This window comes from Empidonax traillii, unplaced genomic scaffold (assembly GCF_003031625.1).
Source record: "Empidonax traillii isolate 1590-97213 ecotype Southwest subspecies unplaced genomic scaffold, ASM303162v1 scaffold374:size1477467, whole genome shotgun sequence".
NCBI classification, from domain to species: domain Eukaryota; kingdom Metazoa; phylum Chordata; class Aves; order Passeriformes; family Tyrannidae; genus Empidonax; species Empidonax traillii.
The window spans coordinates 923,993-944,036 of NW_020955567.1; the positions used below are offsets into that span (position 1 = coordinate 923,993).

Genomic DNA, 20,044 nt, shown 5'->3' on the forward strand with positions numbered 1-20,044 from the left:
CCTTGTTTATGAACTGTGGACATCTACTAAAGCACGGGCTATAAATAGCTTCCACTCCAAATTGATGAATAACATTATTTTTAAAAAGAATTATTTCTTTGGGAGAAAAAGACCTGTTTCAAGTGCTGATATTTTATCTTCAAATGCTAGTATTTTGCTTATTTTGTTAACCTTGAATATGATTCTATTCACACAGACATGTAATTCTATCAGCTTCAAGATAAATACTCATGTAAAAAGATCATAATTATTCTCATTGTAATTACTGTGCTTGGAACCATACTCTCTGAACCAAATCCTGTTCTTAATGAACTCCATTACACATAGCATTTCTTCATGCTTAATCATGATCCACAGGATGTGCTGTGTTTGCAGCACTGGATTTGATTTCTTGGATCTAGAACTTGTGTGCTAACAGTCAGCTTCTCCTACACACCTTGTCTTGAGTTACCCTCAGTGGTTTTGGTGGCACACTAGAACTCTTACCTTTATCTTCCTCCAAACAAACTAATCATTGAACATCTTTTGATATTCCCTTCCAGTAAGTTTCTTATTCACAATTGCTTAATTTCTTCCAAGTTAGTACTGATTTCTCAATCATTGGTAACCCTCCCCTCCTGTTTCTCTGTACCTTTTTGTTACTTACACAGCTCTGATTTAGTGTGCCTGGCTCCTGAATCCTTCTCCCCATCCAAGAAGATGTTATTTTAGATGTTTAATTTATTTCTCAAGATTACACTGCTGTTAGAACTCAAAACCAAGAAGGCAAGGAACTCCCAGCCTTTAAATTTGTTTTTCCCTCAGTGGTTGTGTACTGAAGATATTGATCGTTATCTACCCCCATTCAGCTCATCTTCCATTGAGAAGCCTGTTAAAATACAGGATCTCTAGATTACTTGTGCTTGAACACATAATAGGTAAAACTGCAAGTAATAGGTAAAACTGCAACATTCATGAGAAATGCCTAATGTTCAGACTTTTGAAAAATGGATTACTAAAATTAGAACTAATCAAGCATTTTATGGTGAAATAATTTTCTGCGAAATAGCACAAGAGTTGGGTGCTCACCAAGCCAGGATGAAGCACATGTTGTAATCAGATGAAGCAGGCACTCCATCCTGGTTATCCTGGCCCTACCCACATTTTTGCTATTAAGGGGACAAGAAGTAGGATCTCAAATATGTGTCTATAAATTATTATTTTTAATAACATGAGTCCAAATCTTAAAAAAAAAAAAAAAAAAAATTTACTATAAGTTTCAGATTTTGCTAGATTAATGGAGAATTTAAATTTTTGTGGCTTAAAAAGCAATGCCAAAACAATGTAACATTTACACTCTGTAATTTTGTATCAAATTCACTACCAGACTGTTCCGGCTCTTCAGAATTGGGATTTCTTTTATCACATGTGTAGGACTAACCCAGGAAGTGTGGCCTGAGGTACAGGGTGCATTTCTTCTTCCTGACAATGCAAGTCAGGTCTCCTTTTGGATGCAGGGAGATTTGGCAAGAGTAGCACTGGGCATATTTAGTCTCTGTGGTGACACAGGGTTCAGAAATCTCCAGGCACTGCTCTGCCAGAGTGCAGTGCTGTTCTAAGATGCTTCCTCGCATCCAGCAGCCACTCAAAGAGTCCCAGCACTGCAGTACCTGAGCTAACATGGCTCTAGGGACCTCCTAGCCAGTGACCCTGATGTGACTCAGGTGTCTGCACCAAAGTGGAGACACGTCCCTCACAATCCAGGTTGTTCTCTTTCTTCTACATTTTTCTCTCTAGGCAGTAGAAATCCAAAGGCCTTTAGGAATAGGAGTTTGATGATATGTTAATGGTACTACACGATGCTACACCACTTGAAGGTCTTCTTAAGTATTTGATAACTGATAGAGGCATTGAAACTATTCCAGTTTGCCTAATAAATACACCTTTGGGTATGAAAACTGTACAGATCAAGTTTGAAAAGTCTATCATTTGTCAGGTAGTGTAAGAGATCCTGTGATACTGTCTCCTGATATTGCAGAAGTAATTAGACTATACTAGGAGATGTAAAATTTGTAGTTTTGAGGTCACAAGCTTGTTTTAGACTATTTTTTCCCACTATCTGCAAAGCAAGAGACAAGTTTGCTCAACTGAAAACTAAATGGATGCATTACTATTCTGCTGCAGTCCTACTCATGACACACCAGGCAGACAGGATTTTTTTTAAACAATCAGTATTGGATTTGAAAAATTTATTGATATGGCAGCATATCGATATGAGGACATGGAAAGGAAAGGAGAGCCCAGTACCACAAGTGTCTCTTCTTTCTGAGTGAGCAGGGTCTGGGGGTGGAGTCAGGGTCTGGGAACAGGATCTGGATCTGGTCCTTGATCCAAAGTTGCCTGGAATCTCTTCACTGACTCTGACCACTAAAGAAAGCTGTAAATGTCATCCCCTAGTGTCTGTGAAGAACCTGTTTTTTTCTAAAATGGCATCTGTTTTTAATGAAAATAGATGCTGGAGAATTTCTTGAGTCTGTTGCAGTCACTAAAAATTCCGCTATCAAGTATAGATTTGTTCTGATTTGATTCCCAGATACTAGATGTTGGTTTATCTTTACTTTCTACACTAGAAAGTTTTCTACTATCAGAAATTCTCTCTCCACTTTGGTACTTGCAGATCGAATTATCTTTTCATATTAGGTGGTGGAAGGAGAAAAAGGTTATACCCACCTTAGTTTAGGGTCTCATAGTCCAGCCAATGTCTGACTGTAATGAGGGCTGCATAGATTTTTTCTTTATTACAAGAGTAAAGCATACAAGATTAAAGTCTTTTCATGTCAGTTTTGTTATCATAAATATTTGTGATGAATGTGCTGATCCATTTTTAATAGGGGATAATACATCTGATGGCAAAATGATCAAAATACAGAGCACAGTTAGGTCAAGGTAATTTAACTCTAATCTTGCCTAATTGTTATTGTGGTCTGGACTGACAGAACTGAGATAATTAAATACTGATCATGAACTATCCTCTTAATTCATATGGTTTCACGTGCCAAATACAATGCCAGCAATCCTAGCTGACATTTTAAGTGAAAAGACATTTTTAGGCATCATAATGTGTGAAGGCTGCCAGTAGGGCAGTCTATCACTTCTACCTTACATCAAAAGGATGTTCACTCTCTTAGAGGGATAAAATAAAACTAGTATAAAAAACAAGACTTCAGCAAGGAAGGCTAATGTCCTTCCTAAGAAGGACTTTGCAACTTGGAAGATTTTACGTTCAAATTTGGGAAAATGAGAGCACAGCTTGCACTTTCAGCCTTTCTTCCTTTCCCTTGAATCAAACAAAAATTGCTGGGAAAAATTCTGGAAAATACCTTCATCTCTTTTCACTTCTCATTACCTTCATCTCTTTTCACTTCTCATTAATGTAATTGCCTCAGTTTCTCTTTCTGCACTCAGAAGAATGCGGCAGCACAACAAGCTTGTAACTTACACCACTCCTGGTGCTGCTTCTCCACTGCAGACTGCACCACTCTCCCCTTGCCAAAGCTGCAACCGCAGGTGCAAGACATTAAGTATAATCAAGTGAAGATGGTACGAAGACCCAGGAAGGCTTGAAACTTCAAGAGACTTGTGTTCATTAAATAGCTATAGCCTTTGTTTCACAGCTCTGTTCTCCCATAGAAAGTAAATTCTACAATTAAAAGTAGGAAAATATCAAACTGGTATGAAACATTCATAACTCTAGCTGAAATGAGTGATATCTCCTCAGCTGGCACATGCTTGAGAGGGATGGCTTTTATGCCAAGGCTTTTTAATAGAGCTAGTACTGTCATGGTAGGGTGTGTAGATTAGTTTGTCGGTCTCTGCTGAGTCTTTGCCAGGTGCTGTATTTAGATTCCACCTAAGTTCTCTTGGTCAGGAAGGCAGAGTGCAGCCTGCAGCTAAAATTAATACTGCTACCAGTTCTTACTTAAGGGAGGCTGCAAGACCGACAAATTGCAAAGAGAAGATGAGCACAGGAGCTTGTGTGCATGCACTTTTGTGTATGAGAAAGAGGGAAAGAAGGAGAGCACCTGTGTGAGAGGATGTTGCTAAAGGGCAGAAAGCATCTGGGGAATAGGGAAGAGAAGGGGATGCAAGTGGGGAGCTGTGAGGAGGCTAACAAAGCAGCAAAAGAAAATCACCTGCTTTACAGAAACAAAGAGAGAGGTGTATGTGCTGAAGGGAGTTCAGATCTGGTTCTCAGATCTGGTCAGGAATCTGGCAAGAAAAAACTATCAGATAAACAACTGAGGTTTATTCAAAAACAGAATCTGAGCTTTGCTCCTTACTATTGAAGCCATCATTCAGAAAACAAGGGAAAATGAGTTTGGTCATCTGACCTTAGTCCCTCATGGCATTTTACACATCACACAACAACTGTACAGCTTTTACACATGACAGTTTTCATAGACAGAAAATGTGGATCATAATGATATAAGGGTGGAGAGAGAAGTCCACAGTGAAGGGTATTAACAGAAAGTGCTGCAGTGTGATTTGCCTGCTCTTTCTTTGACTGTAACTAATAGAAAGCCCTCATCCCCAGCAGTATCAAATTTACTCAAATTAAGAAGCTGCTTCTCTATGACAACAGACTATTCTTCTTGTTCCACTTCAAGAAGTATTAATTATGGAATATCATGTTTTACAAACATTTTTCTGTACAAATGCTGCATTAAAGCACTATTATAATGTTGAGTAAACAACTCTGCATGTTTTGCAATATACTTTCAGAAAAAAAGTTACATCAGTGTTTTATAAGTAGGTCAGTGACAATTCTTTACATATTTCTTAAATTCATATGGACTCTCCAGGTTCCAGCATAGAAACACATGGGTAAAACTATTGTGAATAAAATATTCATGTTTTTCTTTAAAAATAAATAGACTCAGATAATCTACAGTAAGAGAGGTAATGCTTTCCCAGTGCAGGATTGTCTCCTGCATACTTTAAGAGCTCTACTTGGTCCAATTTATTACCATATAATTAATATGAGTGTAATTAATATGAGTATAATTAATATGTGCATGATTAATATGATATTCCCTTTGAAATTAATTCATTCATTAATTTAGGGCTTGTCAGACATCACTTAATTCTTCATTTGGCAGGAAAATTGTTGTGATTATTAGTAATTATTCAGAGGACCTATTTACTTTTTAGGATCTATTGGGTGTTTTGGTAAGGGGGATACCAATATTGTGATATTTGCTTAATCCAAAAATATAATTGAAATTGAAACATTGATGACTAGAAGACTGTTTAAGAGTCAGTTGTATTACAAAGCACCAAAGCTGTGTTACAGAATGTGTTCCTGCTGGAGTGACATGGCAGGCTCACATCGCTGCCAGGGACATTCCCTCTTCCTGGAGATCTGGTGACTGGGTCCAAGGTCATCTCCTCAGAAAGGCTTTTCACTTATATTTGGTGAAACTGTATGTGTGCTATTGTTGACATGTCCATTGCTGTGGAATTACAGAATGCCATTTCGTCCTGGAGGTTTTGTAAAGAGGTTGTTACACTGTAGATATGGTAATACGTTACACTGTAGATATGGTAATACCTATGACCAAATGGTATTTCAAAGAAAGCCACAGCAGAAGTCCCATAGCAAGTGCAAAAGATTGGTCTTGTTTTCTACAGACATTTCCTTGAGTAATCTTACCGCTAGCATTTGTAAGGATAAGAACTATCTTACCTCACAAAATAAACAAATCAAAACAAAAACCCCATAACCAATTGAAAAAACCTCTACCAACCCTCCAACCGACCTCCCAAAATCAAAGAAAAACCAAACCACCTCTAAAACACCTAGTCTCTGGAGAACCTTGAAAATTGCTGAGACATGTAAAGGTTAATATCTGAAATGGGCTTCTCTAGAGAGAGACCTTGCTTACTGCAGAAAGCACTTTCATCTATGCATGGTTATTACTGATCTGTACATGCTGAAGCTTTTTCTTAGGTGTGTCACCATTTGCCATGTGTGGAGTAGATAATGGTGCACCTCAACATGAAGTGATCTCTTGGCTAAAAGACATGGCTTCCATCAAAGGGAAGAGCATTCTAGACATCTGAAAGTGTGAAAAACCATTTCTTTCAGGTATATCCGTAATATCCAAATTTAAGAAGGGACATGTCCATAAAGATGGTGAAACTGCATGTTTCTAGAGTGATCAGAAAGTGATTATATGGGTAGAAATACTTATTAGGTTTAGACAACTATTTGAAAGATTTAATCATCAATGTCATTTCCTTGTATTGGTGGAAGTTCCTATTTTGCTGTTCACTTGCTTCTTGGTTAGCTAAATATTGTCACTATTGAAATTTCACATAGCAGAAACACAGCTTTCTGTAGTGTGTGTAATGTCTGCCCTGGGCTCCACATAAATACAAAGGAATAGAGAAATTAGGTTGGATGGCGTTTTGAGTGATTTCTCATGTACAGTAAGATGAGTGGCCACTCCTCAGAGATCTACTGAGGAAAAACCAGATTATTAAAGGGACACACTCCAGCTGATCTACATGCTTATGTTACTCCGTCAGGCCCAGCTAATGGAAAATGTCAGTAGCTGCTGGCAGATGCAAAGAACTCAAGGCAGATGTTTGCCTCTTTTGATTTGTTCACTTGTGTGCCTGACTCAACTGGTGGCATGCCTCATTATGCATCATTATCGCTCTAGATTTTGAACCTATTTCTTCTGAAATTAATTGCTTCTGGCTGAGCTATCTGTAACCAATGTGATTAAATAGCATGAAAAAAGCCACTGATGTGTGGCTGTTGTCCATTAACTTTCCCAAGGAAATGCATCATTTGTTAAAACTGCACTGGCAGCCAACAAATTTCATGAGTTTGGAAGCACAGTTCCACGTCACTAAACGTCTGGAGACAAAGCTTTGGTGCAGAAGCTGATTGGGATGGGGGTGGAAAGTCACTGACAACTCTGACTATGCAAGATACAACATCAGGGATGCTGTGTGACCAGTTACATGAGTGGTACCGGCAGCAGGGTTCCTTTATTTTATTTGTTTTCAGACCAGTTGCAATGTGAAGTGGCTGTAGAAGCCCCTCTCAGAGGGATGTACTGGCTCTGCCTGCCACGTGGAGAAGAAGCCTGTACCTCCTCCAAGGGTGACAAGCATGTTGGGCACACTGGAACTACATTCTAACACCCGTGCTCTGAATTTGGGTTGAGGTTGACTTCATTTTCCCACTTTCATCTATAGACACTCCTCTCTCTCTCTCTCTCTCTTTCTTTTTTTTTTTTTTTTTTTTTTTTTTTTTTTTTTTTTTTAAATTTAGTTTTTCTTATAAGAAAGAAGACATTTGCTTTGTATGTTGCTTAGTATCTCAATTGGTTAATTTAGGCTGGAAAGGAGACTTACCATTGACTCCCATGGTTACCTTGGAAAAAAAAAAAAAGGAGACAAACTCTTCTTCCTTTCAGCCTTCAGAATGATTATTGTGAAAGATGTGAAAGGTCACTTGTAAAGATTTTATAATTTGCAAAAACTATAGAGGATGAGTTTGGGAGAGGTCAATAAACAATACTGGAATCACCAGTTGACATTAGGGTCTTATTGACATGCATGTGAAATTAGGAAAAACAAAACAAAACAAAACCCCAATCCTTTATTCTGCACAATTTGACAAACTGGCAACAAGACATTCCTGCCCTGCACGCTGGGAGTCTGTGAAAGGGAAGGGAAGAATAAGGCTATTCTTAGCCCCCTTTATAGGCACACAAAGTACGGCACAGAAATGTCACTTGCTGGGGGGGCGGAGGGTTGGTTTGTTAAAGAGCCGAGGACAGGACCGCTGTGTAGAATCGTCCGACAGGGCAAGTGAACCTGCGGTTGTCATCCCCGCGCCAGCTCTGCACACTTCCATCTCGGTCAGCGACTGGAAACGTCCTGGTTTCTTTCCCCCAAACCCCGCCCTTCCAAAATTCTTTTTATTCGTGCTCAAAGATCAGCCAGTGGCTTCGCCGGACGCTGGACGGCATCACTCGGGAAGGAAACAGCCGGTGACTTCAGCACGGGTCCGCCAGCAGGCAGGGGAGCGCCCCGAGGTCAGGGCCAGCTCAGATCGGCCGCTGCCAGCCGCGGCCTCCTGGGGGACACGAGCCCTCCCTGCCGCCCCCCGGTCCCAGCGGAGCTCCCCGGCAGAGCTCCCCTCAAAGTTCCCAGAGGCGCCCCCGGCTGCTGGGACCGGGTCCATCCGTAGCTCCCCGACAGACGGTCCCTCTCCCCCGGCACCCGGCGGACGGGGCGGTGCCTCCCCCCGGCCCTGCCCGGCCCTGCTGGGCCCGGCGGAGGCGGTGGGCGGCTCCTGTGACCGTGGCTTAAACCAGCGGCCCCTCCCGCCGGTGTCGCTGTCCCTGCTGGACGGCGGAGAGGAGAGCGGCGCTCCCGCAGGAGCCGGGCGGAGGCTGCGGCGGCGGCTCCTCTCCAGCTGAGGGGCTGCGCCTGGTGGCAGCGGGGCGGGGAGCTGCGGGGCACGGGCGCACCGCCTCCGCCTCCCGGCTGCCGCGGCCTCGCTCGTACGGCTGCGGCGGCAGGAGGCTCCGGCGGGCTCCCCCATTGTCTGCCCGCGGGCGGAGGGCTGCGCTGCCCGCACGCCCCCCGCTCTCGCCTTTGTGTGCTCCGGCTGGCGGCGGGGCGGCGCGGCGCCCACCGTGATGCGCGCTGCGGGGCGGCGCGGGGTCCGCGCCGCTCGGTGAGAGGCGGGGAGGGACCCAGCCTGTGCCCCGGTGGCTTTTTGCCCGCAGCAGCCGGCGAAGGGGGACTATGGACTGAGCTCATCGGTGTACCATGGAGTCGGGCATCCGCTTGAGCACGCTCTGCCTTCTCCTCTGCCTGGGGCCAGGTAGGTGGATGCCGGACCCGCTGGGAGAGCGCCCGGGAGCGGGGCTGGCGGAGCTTCGCAGTGGCGGTGCCCTGGCCCCTGGGCGGCCGCAGGTGCGGGGAGCGGCGGCGGGGCTCGAGGGGGAACTCAGGAAGTTGCAGTGTCAGCGGGTGGGTGACTGCACTTTCTGGGTCAGTTTCAGGCTTTGGCGTGGACCCCTCGCTGCAGATCGACGTGCTGTCCGAGCTACAACTGGGAGGCTCCACGGAGGGCGTGCGCCAGGTGCCGGGGCTGCACAACGGGAGCAAAGCCTTCCTTTTCCCAGGTACGGCCGCCCCGGCCCCGAAACTCCGGCCGCGGCCGTCGGGTCCCGGCGCCGCTCACGGGGCGCCCCCCACCCTTCCCCCACCGCGAGGGGTTTGCCCGCTCCTGAGACACCGGGGGCCCGTCCCTTCCTTTCCTTTTCGCTTTTCTTCCACTCTTCTTCACAGTCCCGCTCCTTCTTTTTCTTTTTTTCTCTCTCACCGCCCCCCCTCCTTTTTTTTTTTTTTTTTTTTTTCCCTTTGACTGGTAGACGCTTAATTAAAGTACAGCAGGAACGGGGATGGCAGATGGCTTGTTTTGTGAGTCGTGGGGTGCGGTGATGAATAATAGCACCACCCACTCTACTGCTTTACTTGGGAAACGCTATCATACCCCAGTTCCAGCTAAGGAAAAGCTCAGTGAAAGTTTCATATGAATCAAGCAAAATGCTGAAATGAAGTGCCCTGGAGGAAGGAGGCAGATGGCTGGAAATAAGAACACCGGTTTTTTTTGCCAAGGGAAAGTGGCCTTTTGGAGCTTCTGTGATGTGACCCTCTGGAGAAACAAAGAATGAGTTTTGGTCTCTTTTAGTGCTTGTGATTTTTTCTCTGCTAATATTGGGAATAGGAATAAAATAGTAATCGTCTATCTTTCAAAAATAAATTTAGAAGGTTTATTAAAAAATATTAAACTTCCTTATATTGTAATTCATAAAGGACTGTAACATAACTCAATGTCTTTTTGAATATACTGGCATCAGTTACATTGCCTACACCTGCTCATTATCAGTGTATTTTTGAATTGCACATTAATAACGTACTGATATGTAAAATGAAGCTGAAGATAAGAATATTTTTAGGAAAAAACAAACTATATCAATTAAAAAAAAAAAAAAGCCTAAAAATGGCTTTTAGAAGCAAGTCTCTTCTCTGAAAGATGATTAAATGCTCCTTATAAACTATGACTAAACAAAAACAAAGAATATGGCTCAACATCTGGTGAAGCAAATCTCCACATCAGCCTGTAATTTTATAATAGGGGGGACTTGATCACTGGCTTCTTGTGTCATGCCAGAAGTTTCAGCTTGGGTTTGAACAGATTTCTAGTGCAACAGGCAAGAGACTGTTTCACATACAGAAGAGTTATAATTCAAGGGAGATAAGATCTGGAAAGGGATTTTTTTTCATGTTTGCATAAATGAGATAATTTATCAGAAGCTAGTAGTTGCCGAAGGCTTTTTTTTTTTTTTTTTTTTTTTTTAAGGTGACCTCTCTAGGGGTGTTTTTCCCCAGAACAGCCAGCATGTGTCACTATGGACACGAATGTGGAGACTCATGGGCACATGCGTTCTTAGACACTGGTACATGCCGACTTGAAACATCTCTAATGGGCTTGTGGCTGCAGAGCCGAGCCCTCTGTGAAAGGGGTGACTGCTTAGAATGGCAACAAGTTTATGCGGCAGTGGAATTTGTGTCCTAAAATAGCTGTAATTTTTAAGGTATGGTTCTGAGTTGCAGCCCCATTGTACTATAATGGGCTGGGGTGAGGGGGAAGTAATAAATCAGTTTGTCTTCAGTGGTAACAGGATTAGAGATTAGAAAGAATAAGACTTTTTTGTCCTGATGCTGGGAGAATATATAAGAAAAATTACTGGATTACTAAAGAATTTTTTTCCAAGTTGTTCCCTCTTTCCTTGCAATTATGAGTGTCCATAGTTCCCAAATGGGTTAGCAGTTCATTTGTAACAAAAGGAGAGAGGAATTTTAAATTTTCACAACAACCTTTTTATTTTGTAAAGAAGAATCAGGGGAATAACAAGGATGAAAACACTTGTATCTAAGTGATGGTTGAAGTCACTCAGTGTCCCTTAGGAAGTCTTTAATGCCCCACAGGACTGGAGAAAATTTTCCCTACTACTGTATAAGATGACTGTAATTTTTTTATAGTAAATGGGATCCTTACTGAGCAGAGAGGTTTTAATTTTTGAACTTGCATTTAGAAATAGAGAAATTTCCTTCCTTGATTAGACCACAGGGTCCACTTAGTAAATTTTGTTCTGCTCTTAGAGCTCACACTTTAGGAACGTTATTGCAGTGTATGCCTTTTAGTGTATGTATTTGCAGTGTGTGAATTTCAAATTGTGTTGACTTGGATTTTGGGTTTGCTACTGTGGTTTTTTCCTTATTCCAGCTAAAACCTTAGCTTAGACAGAAATGATTTTTTGAGAATGACACAAATGACTTTAAATGATCTGTGAACTTATTCTGGAAGCTTTAACTTTGATCCTTTGCCTTTTGGTTTCTTTAGATATTGAATGTTGTCTTGTACCATATACATATTTATGATATTTTAATATGTTGCCTATTTTGATAGACCACATTTTCAACTTATGTGAAGCCTTACTTTACATAAGCTTAAAATGTACAGGAATCCTAAATGCTGTTCTTTATTTTGGAAGGAAATTATGAAGTAGCATGTTGAACTGTGAACAGGTAACAGACAAAGATATATAATGGGAAAATTGTACATACAGCTAAAGCAGAGCAGTTTCCTTCCTTCTGTTTCTAGGCAAAACGTCAGGTTTGACTGCCTAATTAGATGTAGTATCAATTTACAATACAAGGGTTTAGGATCTAATTGGCTGTTCTGACAAATTCTTTCTCGCGTAATTGATTTTTCAAAACTTCTTATATTTCTAGGCCACATAAACCAGTAAGCAGTTAGCCTAAACCTACCTTTAGAGAGTGTTATTGTCCATTCAAGAGCATTTAGAATGCTCCTTATACAGTTCATGATTTAGAAATGGATTATAGCAATTTGAAATTTACTGTCATTTGGACTTTTTGTTTGTTTGTTTGTTTGTACCTGTGTGTCTGACTGCAGCAGATCTAGATGCTGTGGTCTTGGATTCTAAAACTTTTTAAATGTGTGATTCTCCTCCGTTATTGTGCATTGTAGCAACTGAATGCCACTGTAATCTTGCTCTAGTTCGCTGCAGGGATTTGTCTTTCTGGAAATGTGATTTGCAAAGTAATTGTAAAATGTTCCAGTGTAGCTTGTGGGAAGATACAATTATGAATAGAAAACAGGAGGAAGTCTTCAGAAATGTTAGTGCTGCTATATGTGAACATCTGCCAGCACTTTCTAGCCAACAGCAGGTATTATTATGTCAAAATATGTTGAGAGGAAAATTATTCCTCTTCTGGTCAGAGCAGCAGAACAGAAGTCAGAATATCTATTTTTTTGACTATTTACTTAAGTCAATGAAATTCTCAGTACCTCCATTCTTTCTTTTGCAAAACTGCGATGACACTTGGGTAAAGTCCAAACCAGGTGGGTGGATTGAAGTGTAATTAATTTAGTTGAAGGCTTTTGGAGAAGTACCAGTTGTCATTTCTAGAATTCTTTCTTTGTAAATATAGTGCATTAGTACAATTTGAGGAGATAGGTGGAGATGAAAATCAGTAGCCCTTTTCTTATGCAATATGGAAATCATATTGCTGCAAGAGCACTTGTTGCATACGTAACCGCAGGGAAGTTTGAAGAGGCAGACAAGAGAGGTTGAAGGGTGACAAGGGTTTTGGATGACTGTCTCAAATCTATGCTAGGACACGTGCAAGGTCCCAGTGAAGCCAGGTATTTCAACTGGCAGTGAGAAATGGTATTCTGAGGCGTGAGAATCTAAAGAGGGGCTGCAAGAGTAACTTGGTCTCCTCTGTCATTTTGCTAGGCAGTAACTTTTTGTCACCCTCCCTCCTCCCTTTAGACTCTGCATACGTATTCTATAGATAAAATATTTTGATAGTCTTTCTGGATCTGACTCCTTGAGAGGAAATACTATGCATTGGACTGTCTGTGTCCAAAGAGGGAGTGTGTGTGTATAGTAATGGAGATATCTTTTATCTCTCTCCAGCAGCAGTGGAGAGTGGTTTAAGGTACACCATAGATCAAGTGATGAGAGGCAAAAAAATCAAAGCCAAGTGACGTGTAAGGACAGTATATGCCAATCAAAGGTTGTGTATACTCAAAGAGGAGGCTGAAAGGTGGACAGAAGAGTGCAGTCAGATGGTTACAAATACAGGAAAAAGATTTAGGAAAAAGATAAAAAGAAGCTGGCAGTTATGAAAATGTGACAGGTTGTATATCAATGCAGAAGTTGGAACTCATTCAGAGGGTAAGTTTCTTTTTTCTCTGCCAGTTAAGATATGTAACTCATACTATGGCTATAAATAATATTTTGATATTTCTGATGAGGAGGGACAGTTCTAGAGGCAAGATGTGGTATATTCTGATGGGGAATGAGGTGTGCTATAAAGCACAAGAAAATGATTTAATCTGTCTGTGGGATGAATGGACTCGGCTGTACTGTTCTTTGAATTGGTACTTGCCGGCAGGAAAAAACACCCCTAAAATAGGCCTCTTGGCGCAAGAGATTTGTTACCTGTTGCTGTATGACTGGATCATTAGCACATTATTGTAAAACACTGGCAAGACAATATTACTATATCTTGTATGTCTTTGGAAAGTTCACTATGTTTTGTCTCATGACACCATCTCTGGACATTACTAAATGAAGGAGGTAAAAATAAAGCCTTAAAAGTAGAGGTGACTAAACTTTCTCTCACAGAAATAGGATTTACATTGCCTATGCACTTCACACACAGCTTTTTCCTTGACACCTGTCATTGAAACTATGGACAGATGCTTTCTCCAGGTTCCAGCTGAGCCTGCTGAAAATATTACTGTTCCCAGCTGCCTGTCGCTACCCAGGAGCTAGAGGTTGCTGTCCCCACAACTCTTCCAAAACAAGAGATTATATGAGTGTTCCCATGTCTGCTGATGGCAAAGGCAGCCAGCTTTAGGAGCAAACCTGGCTGACTGCAGTGACATGGATTAAAGTCCTGTAAAATCCCCTTTCTCCAGCTGTACACCACTCTCAGAGGAGTGGTAACAGACAGCTGGGGAAGAGGATGTTAATGTTGCCAACTGGCTTAGCTGACTGTGGAGTGAATACCTATCTGCAGCATTTTTTGTCTTGCATGCAAACTGTTTTCTTTTGGAAACACTGAATCCTCAAAATGTAGGACCTCCAACATAGAGATAATCTGTAGATAATATAAGTTCTAAAAAAAGTTTAATTTCAGTAAGCACTGGCATGTTTTTTGATGTTAGAAGTGCCTAGCATAAGCAATTGCTCTATGACAATGTGGTAGCCGGAAAGGTCCAGATTTTGTCATACAACAGCTTTCCCTTGTCTGCCTTTCATCCCTGGCACTTTCCTAAAGCACCTCTGCACCCATGCAACAGTAACCATTGTGGTAGGGCACTGCCGGGGTAGTGATTGATGCTGCTGGGGAGCCAGGCTGAGTGTTGAAGGAGAACCCTGAAGAGCTGAGCTGCTTTTTTTCTGTTGCTGCTCTAGCTGCTACTGCAAGGCATCCCCTTGCTCCAGAAGAACCTAATGTTCAGCATCCTCCTCTCCCTGTCAGCAGTGGTAGCAAGAGGAGGTGTTTGGGAAGGGTCTGGTACTTGAAGAGCCTGCCCAAAAAGGAGGAAATAGTAGGTGAGAATCATGCATCCATTTTCCGTCCCAAACCATGCTGAGCTTTAACGCATGGAGAACTGTGATGCACTTACCCACTGCTGAATACTCGTGAAGATAGCAAGCACACAATCTCCAGTACTGGGTAACTACTGCTGTGCTGGTTTATCTGTAAAACAGAAGGGGAAAAAATTGGGGGAAGAAAAAGATTTAAATATTGTGGGCTTGTGATTGGTGCTTGTAATGCTACAGCAGAGGGTAGGACTGAGAAATAGAAACCAAATGGGGACCTAATGTATGGCAGATGCCAAAGAAACTCTGGTTTTCAAAGAAGAAAAGCTTGTTATCCCTGAATCTAGTTGTTAGTGCATAGTTGATACAAAATAATGTTAAGGAATGACAGAAAACTTGGCTTGTAGCATTTGTGGATTTCACCTGTCTTATGCTGAAAGTTTCAAATAAATATTGGTATTGAGAATGTGTATTAGACATATAAAGTATAAAAAAAGTGTAAGTGTAGAGCAATAAAGTTGTTTTAAGTACAGCTCTAAAAATTATGCCATTGGTTATCTCAAGAAAAATATTTTACACAGAGTGCTATTTTCTTGTCCTTTTTTTTTTGTTTGTTTTAGTTTTTCTTCAGTGGACTTTTTGTTGGGAGGGAAAGGAAATAAGCAGAAAATAAATATTCTAATATTCCCTCTAGCCTTTAGGGGTGGATTCTTTTTTTTTTTTTTTAAGTACTCACATTTCTTTACATGTATCTTGATATGGCTTCCTGTCAGTCTGTTAAGTTCTTAAGAGCATAGATTCTGGAAGAAGCTACAGCATGGGGAGAGAAATACTTGCTAGGTGATGTAGATACCATACCTTGCCTACCCAGATCCCCTTGAGAGATGGTGCCTAGCAGCATGACTTGGGTGGTTTTGTCTGGGCTTGGTGAGACAGCTGATATGACAATGCTGATTCTCAAAAAAGTTTTTATAATCAGTGTTTGCTTGTTCAGGTTGATGCAAATAGCCATATTCTGTTCATACATTCAGTATCACCCAAAACAAGCATATTTGATGGAAAGCTGAAGATGAGTATGATGAACAGCTCTAAGGAGTGTATGAAAGGGAAATACATGAAGTGTCAGTATGGTGATGTGGGGCAGAGCCCTGGTTGGTGCTGTGAGAAGGGACAGGGTGGTCAAAGGAGTGGGGCCAAAGGAGGCCTCTCTCCATGTTGATGTCTCCATCAAGAGGAACTAGATGCAGATGGTTGCTCGCCTGGCAGCCTCTCCTGGCAGCGTGGCAGGGGTGTCGGCTGAAGTTAAAATATGCAGTATTAATAGGACAGCATCTGTCCTGTGTACCAGAGGGAACCCAGCACATGCAACATGTGTGCCCTGAGAGAGAGGACAGAGACTCTCCTGGGTAGCTGTCGAGCACATCTTTCCATATTGCTGGGGGAGGATTGCATTAGCAAGAGGTAGTGATGTGGGAAAACGAGGTCTTGCTACCCTTATGTAATTGCTTTCACTGTGACATAGTTCTGTAGTCACAAAGTATGCCTGAGACTTGCAAGGTTAATGTTTTTTTTATGGCTTCTCCCCCCACTGCAGCATGGTTCATCCTCCAGTGAGGTTTCACAGAAGACAGCAGCATTTCCTACATCTAGATCAGTCACAATGTCTATTTTTCTCCTACTGTTTGCTTATAAGATATGGGAAATAGGTTTTCTACTCTCTCCTCCTCCCCATCTTATGTTCTTCTAGTCTGTATCCTCTAGGGCATATAGGTACCAGCTTGGAAAAATAACTCCAAGTACAGTTAACTTCACTATTTCCACTGAGTCTTATGGGAGGTACAGAACTGAGTTCATAAGTTATTTAAAACCATTGGATAAGAGCTGGAAATTTTATATAGCTGTCATTGGAAACTGTACTTCCATGTAGTGACTCTTCAGTTCCCTGTATTTAGTCCCATTTGGTTTTGTGCCAAGGTGCAGGTCCACTGAGTAGCTGTATTCTTCTACCTGTACTGTTAAGGTACAGCTGAATAAGGGGCGAAAAAGGATTTTTCACTGATTTTTTTTTTTTTTCTCTGTCCATCTGTTTCAGCTAAATTCCTCTATATTTTGACTCAGTGTTTAAGAAATGCTAATTTTTCTCTGTTGGCGTTGTCCATAGGATTTCCTCTCAGGAAAATCTGAGGGGAAATATGATAGGAAAGGTACTTTTAGCTATTATTTGTTTCAACTGAACAACTACCCATCACGAATATTCACTCAGGTATCTGAGTAATTGTAGTAATTTTCAAAGTGGAAGAATTTTACAGTAAAAAATTCTACTTATTTGTTAAATTAAACAACATTTCGTTTGGTTTTCTTTTTGGTGCATACATTTTTTGGGGGGTGTGTGATGCTGATGACTTCAGAGAGACGCAGGCTTAGAGAACTGACTTTTATGTTGAGTCATCTCATGAGATGCTGCTTGCAACTCTGGGCTGTTGCAATGTGCTAAAGCAATGGGCATGGTCTCTTACAAGACTAAAAGACACTTCTGAAGACACAATGTTCAAAAGGCTTTTAGCAGATTAACATTGGCTGCAGCAAAACATTGCTACAATAGACTGTAATGTTTCCAAAGGAGCCATTACAATCAATATTGCTAGCGATCCATAACTGAGAACTCTTTCAGTGGAATCTGAGTGGCTATTTCTCTCTCTGAAAATAGAGGGAGTATAATAAGAAAAAGACATCCAGTTGTAGAATTGCTTACTCTATCAGAACAACATTTATACAATTTCCCCAACATAAATACTTATTTAAGTATAATTAGATGATGGTAACATCCATATTGTTTATCGTAAAAAGAGGTGACATGTACCAGCCTTGACTCTATGGCTGGAAGTCTATCAGTCTCTAGATACAGCTGTGTAATGATCCAGAAGGGTTCCAAAGGACCTTTTCTGCTTTTGCAGTCAATAATCTGTGTTTTAATAACTCCCTAAACACACAGTTGCATGTTGTGCCCCAGCTGTTCCAAAGGCACTCTTAAGATTTCCTGTGACATTGACTAATGTGCCTTGAACTTGAAATAGTCCTTAGTTTCGCTCAGCACCCATTCAAGGAAGAGGGTAGACTTGAGGAAAACCTTGCTCAGTGATGCTCTTTTTAAGAATCCCTGCACACACCATTAGTATAAGGAAAGCATACAGGAATAAGATCTGGGAGGATGAAATTTTTTAAAACTGAGGTTGTGTCTGGGTTACTGGGTTTCTGTATTTCGGAAAAATATCAATGAATTGCAGGGACTGAAGAGAACAACAAACCTGATTATACAGAAACAAAAGGACTGGCTTACTACGAAAGCTTTCGAAAGAACTTCAGCATGTACAGCTTATTCAAGCAATGACAAAAGTGTTGTATGATAAGTGTCTAGTATTAGAAAATTCTTAGAGGTTTAAAACGAAGGAATTATTTAGTATTCAAAGAGCTAGAGGTAAGAATAATGTAATGATACTGCAAGTGGAGAGGATTTAAGATAAAAGGAGACTTTCACAGTGAACTAGTTTAGATTGTGGAATAGCTACTAAAAGAAGTGGTTGAAATCTCCACACTTTTTATTTTTTAGAAGATAGTATGAAATAAAATATCTAGAAAACATTATCTATGCTGTAGTAATTGTGTTACATTTAGTTAATATGCTAAGGATAGGTGGATGACCCTGTAAGTTTTTCTGTGCTCTGGAGATCTAGGGTATTGGTGGAATTGCTCTAGTATAGGGAGAGATTTTCAAAGATACAAAGTAGCATCAAACACCTGGTACTCAATAATGAAACTGGTGCCTTGTATTCTCCTGAAACCTGTTCTTTAGTGCATTTCAGAATATTTTAGTGATACCCAGTTAAAATAAGCCTACAAGAGCAAAGAAATTAGGGTTTGGAAAAATTTTGTGATTTTTAACTCATCCAAGATTGGGTATGCATTGAAAACCTGCAGCTGATTTACCAGGGTTAGTGGACACATTCATAGAAGCATGGACTCCATTTATACCTGATTTGAAAGAAAATTTCTTACAGGAGCATCTAGACTGGTTCTCTGCAGCTTCCTTGAAACTTCTGGCAGTGGTAGCTCAAGTTCCCCACGTATTTTCTGTCTGTCTGCCCTGCTCACAGCTGAGTAGTGTGTAATGATATTCTTTGGATCCCTCCTCTTTGATGTTCCTGATTCAAACCCTTTCATTTTCCTGTCATCAATACAGATATTCTGTGAGTAGAGGTTTTTCCAAGTATGCCAGTACGGTTGGTGGCATTGGTGTCTCCCATCTACCCTCAGGTGGAGGTCTCTCTGCCACTTCCCCCTCATTTTTGCAGGTGCCTGAATTCTCTTTACAGTTCAGTCTCCTGCCTTCTCCCCCTAGCTGCTGCTGTTTGCTCAGTCTGCTGCTGGAGACCTGTGGCTAGCAACAAAGGTGTTGGATGTGCCTGGAATGCTTCAGATGTAATTTTTAACAGTGGTGACCTCCCTCTCCCTGCCATGCTCTGCTGGTTTTGCTGTTAGGGTACAGGCTTAAGTTTTCTGGAGCTTTCTATCTGTATTGGTGGCTGTTGGCCATTCTCTTGTGTCAGAAATTAATTTTTCATGCAGACCACATTGTTGTAGTTATCTGTGAAATTACAATGGATCTCATATTATTATTTTCTTAATCTCACCATGGTGTTTTGTGAAAATAAATCAGCACTAAAATTCTTAACACTTTTGGTGAGCTGAAGGCAATTAGCCCTTATGTGGGCTAGATCATCTCAAGGGCTCCTTTCCAGCCTAAATGATTCTGTGAAACATAGGCTGCAGGAGTTAGGTCCTCACGAGCTTCATACTGGTCACACAAGGAGGTCTTGAGAGAAAATGACTGAGCAGAGAGCATAAATAAGTCTTATTGACACTTGCACAGTGAGAACCAAGTGAGGGAGAGATGTGGTGTGTTGCTGAGAGGGTATTGGAATGTCTACACCAGGCATGATCCTAATCCAGAGGTACCATGGTGGATACTGATCTACAGTCTGTGATTGTATGATAGTCTGCCACTGGAATGTGATATAATTGAGAATTTGAATTGTGTCATGTCTTCAGGGAGAAGGGTAGGCCATGCCATGCAGCTTGATCTAAACCTAGCATAATTTGTTTAGATGGCTTATTATTCTCATTAAGTTTGTACATTATTGTTTTTAATTGATTAGGCTTTGTTTACCTTCAGTAGTTCTGCTTTTTCATTTGGAAAAGACTGGCAACACTGCTTCTTCCTGTCTTCCCCCTCAGAGCATGACTTGAATAACTGTTAA

General features: G+C 41.4%; 1 protein-coding gene across 1 annotated transcript in view; it reads left to right on the top strand.

Moving 5' to 3' along the window:
• The first annotated feature begins 8,426 nt into the window (after positions 1 to 8,426).
• NELL2 (neural EGFL like 2) overlaps positions 8,427 to 20,044 on the top strand; it is a 144,333-nt gene continuing 132,715 nt past the window's right edge. The window contains exons 1-2 of the mRNA XM_027892909.1: positions 8,427 to 8,893; positions 9,069 to 9,197. Of these exons, the coding sequence (XP_027748710.1) occupies positions 8,839 to 8,893; positions 9,069 to 9,197 (184 nt within the window). The 5' untranslated portion in view covers positions 8,427 to 8,838. The remainder of the gene's footprint in view (positions 8,894 to 9,068; positions 9,198 to 20,044) is intronic.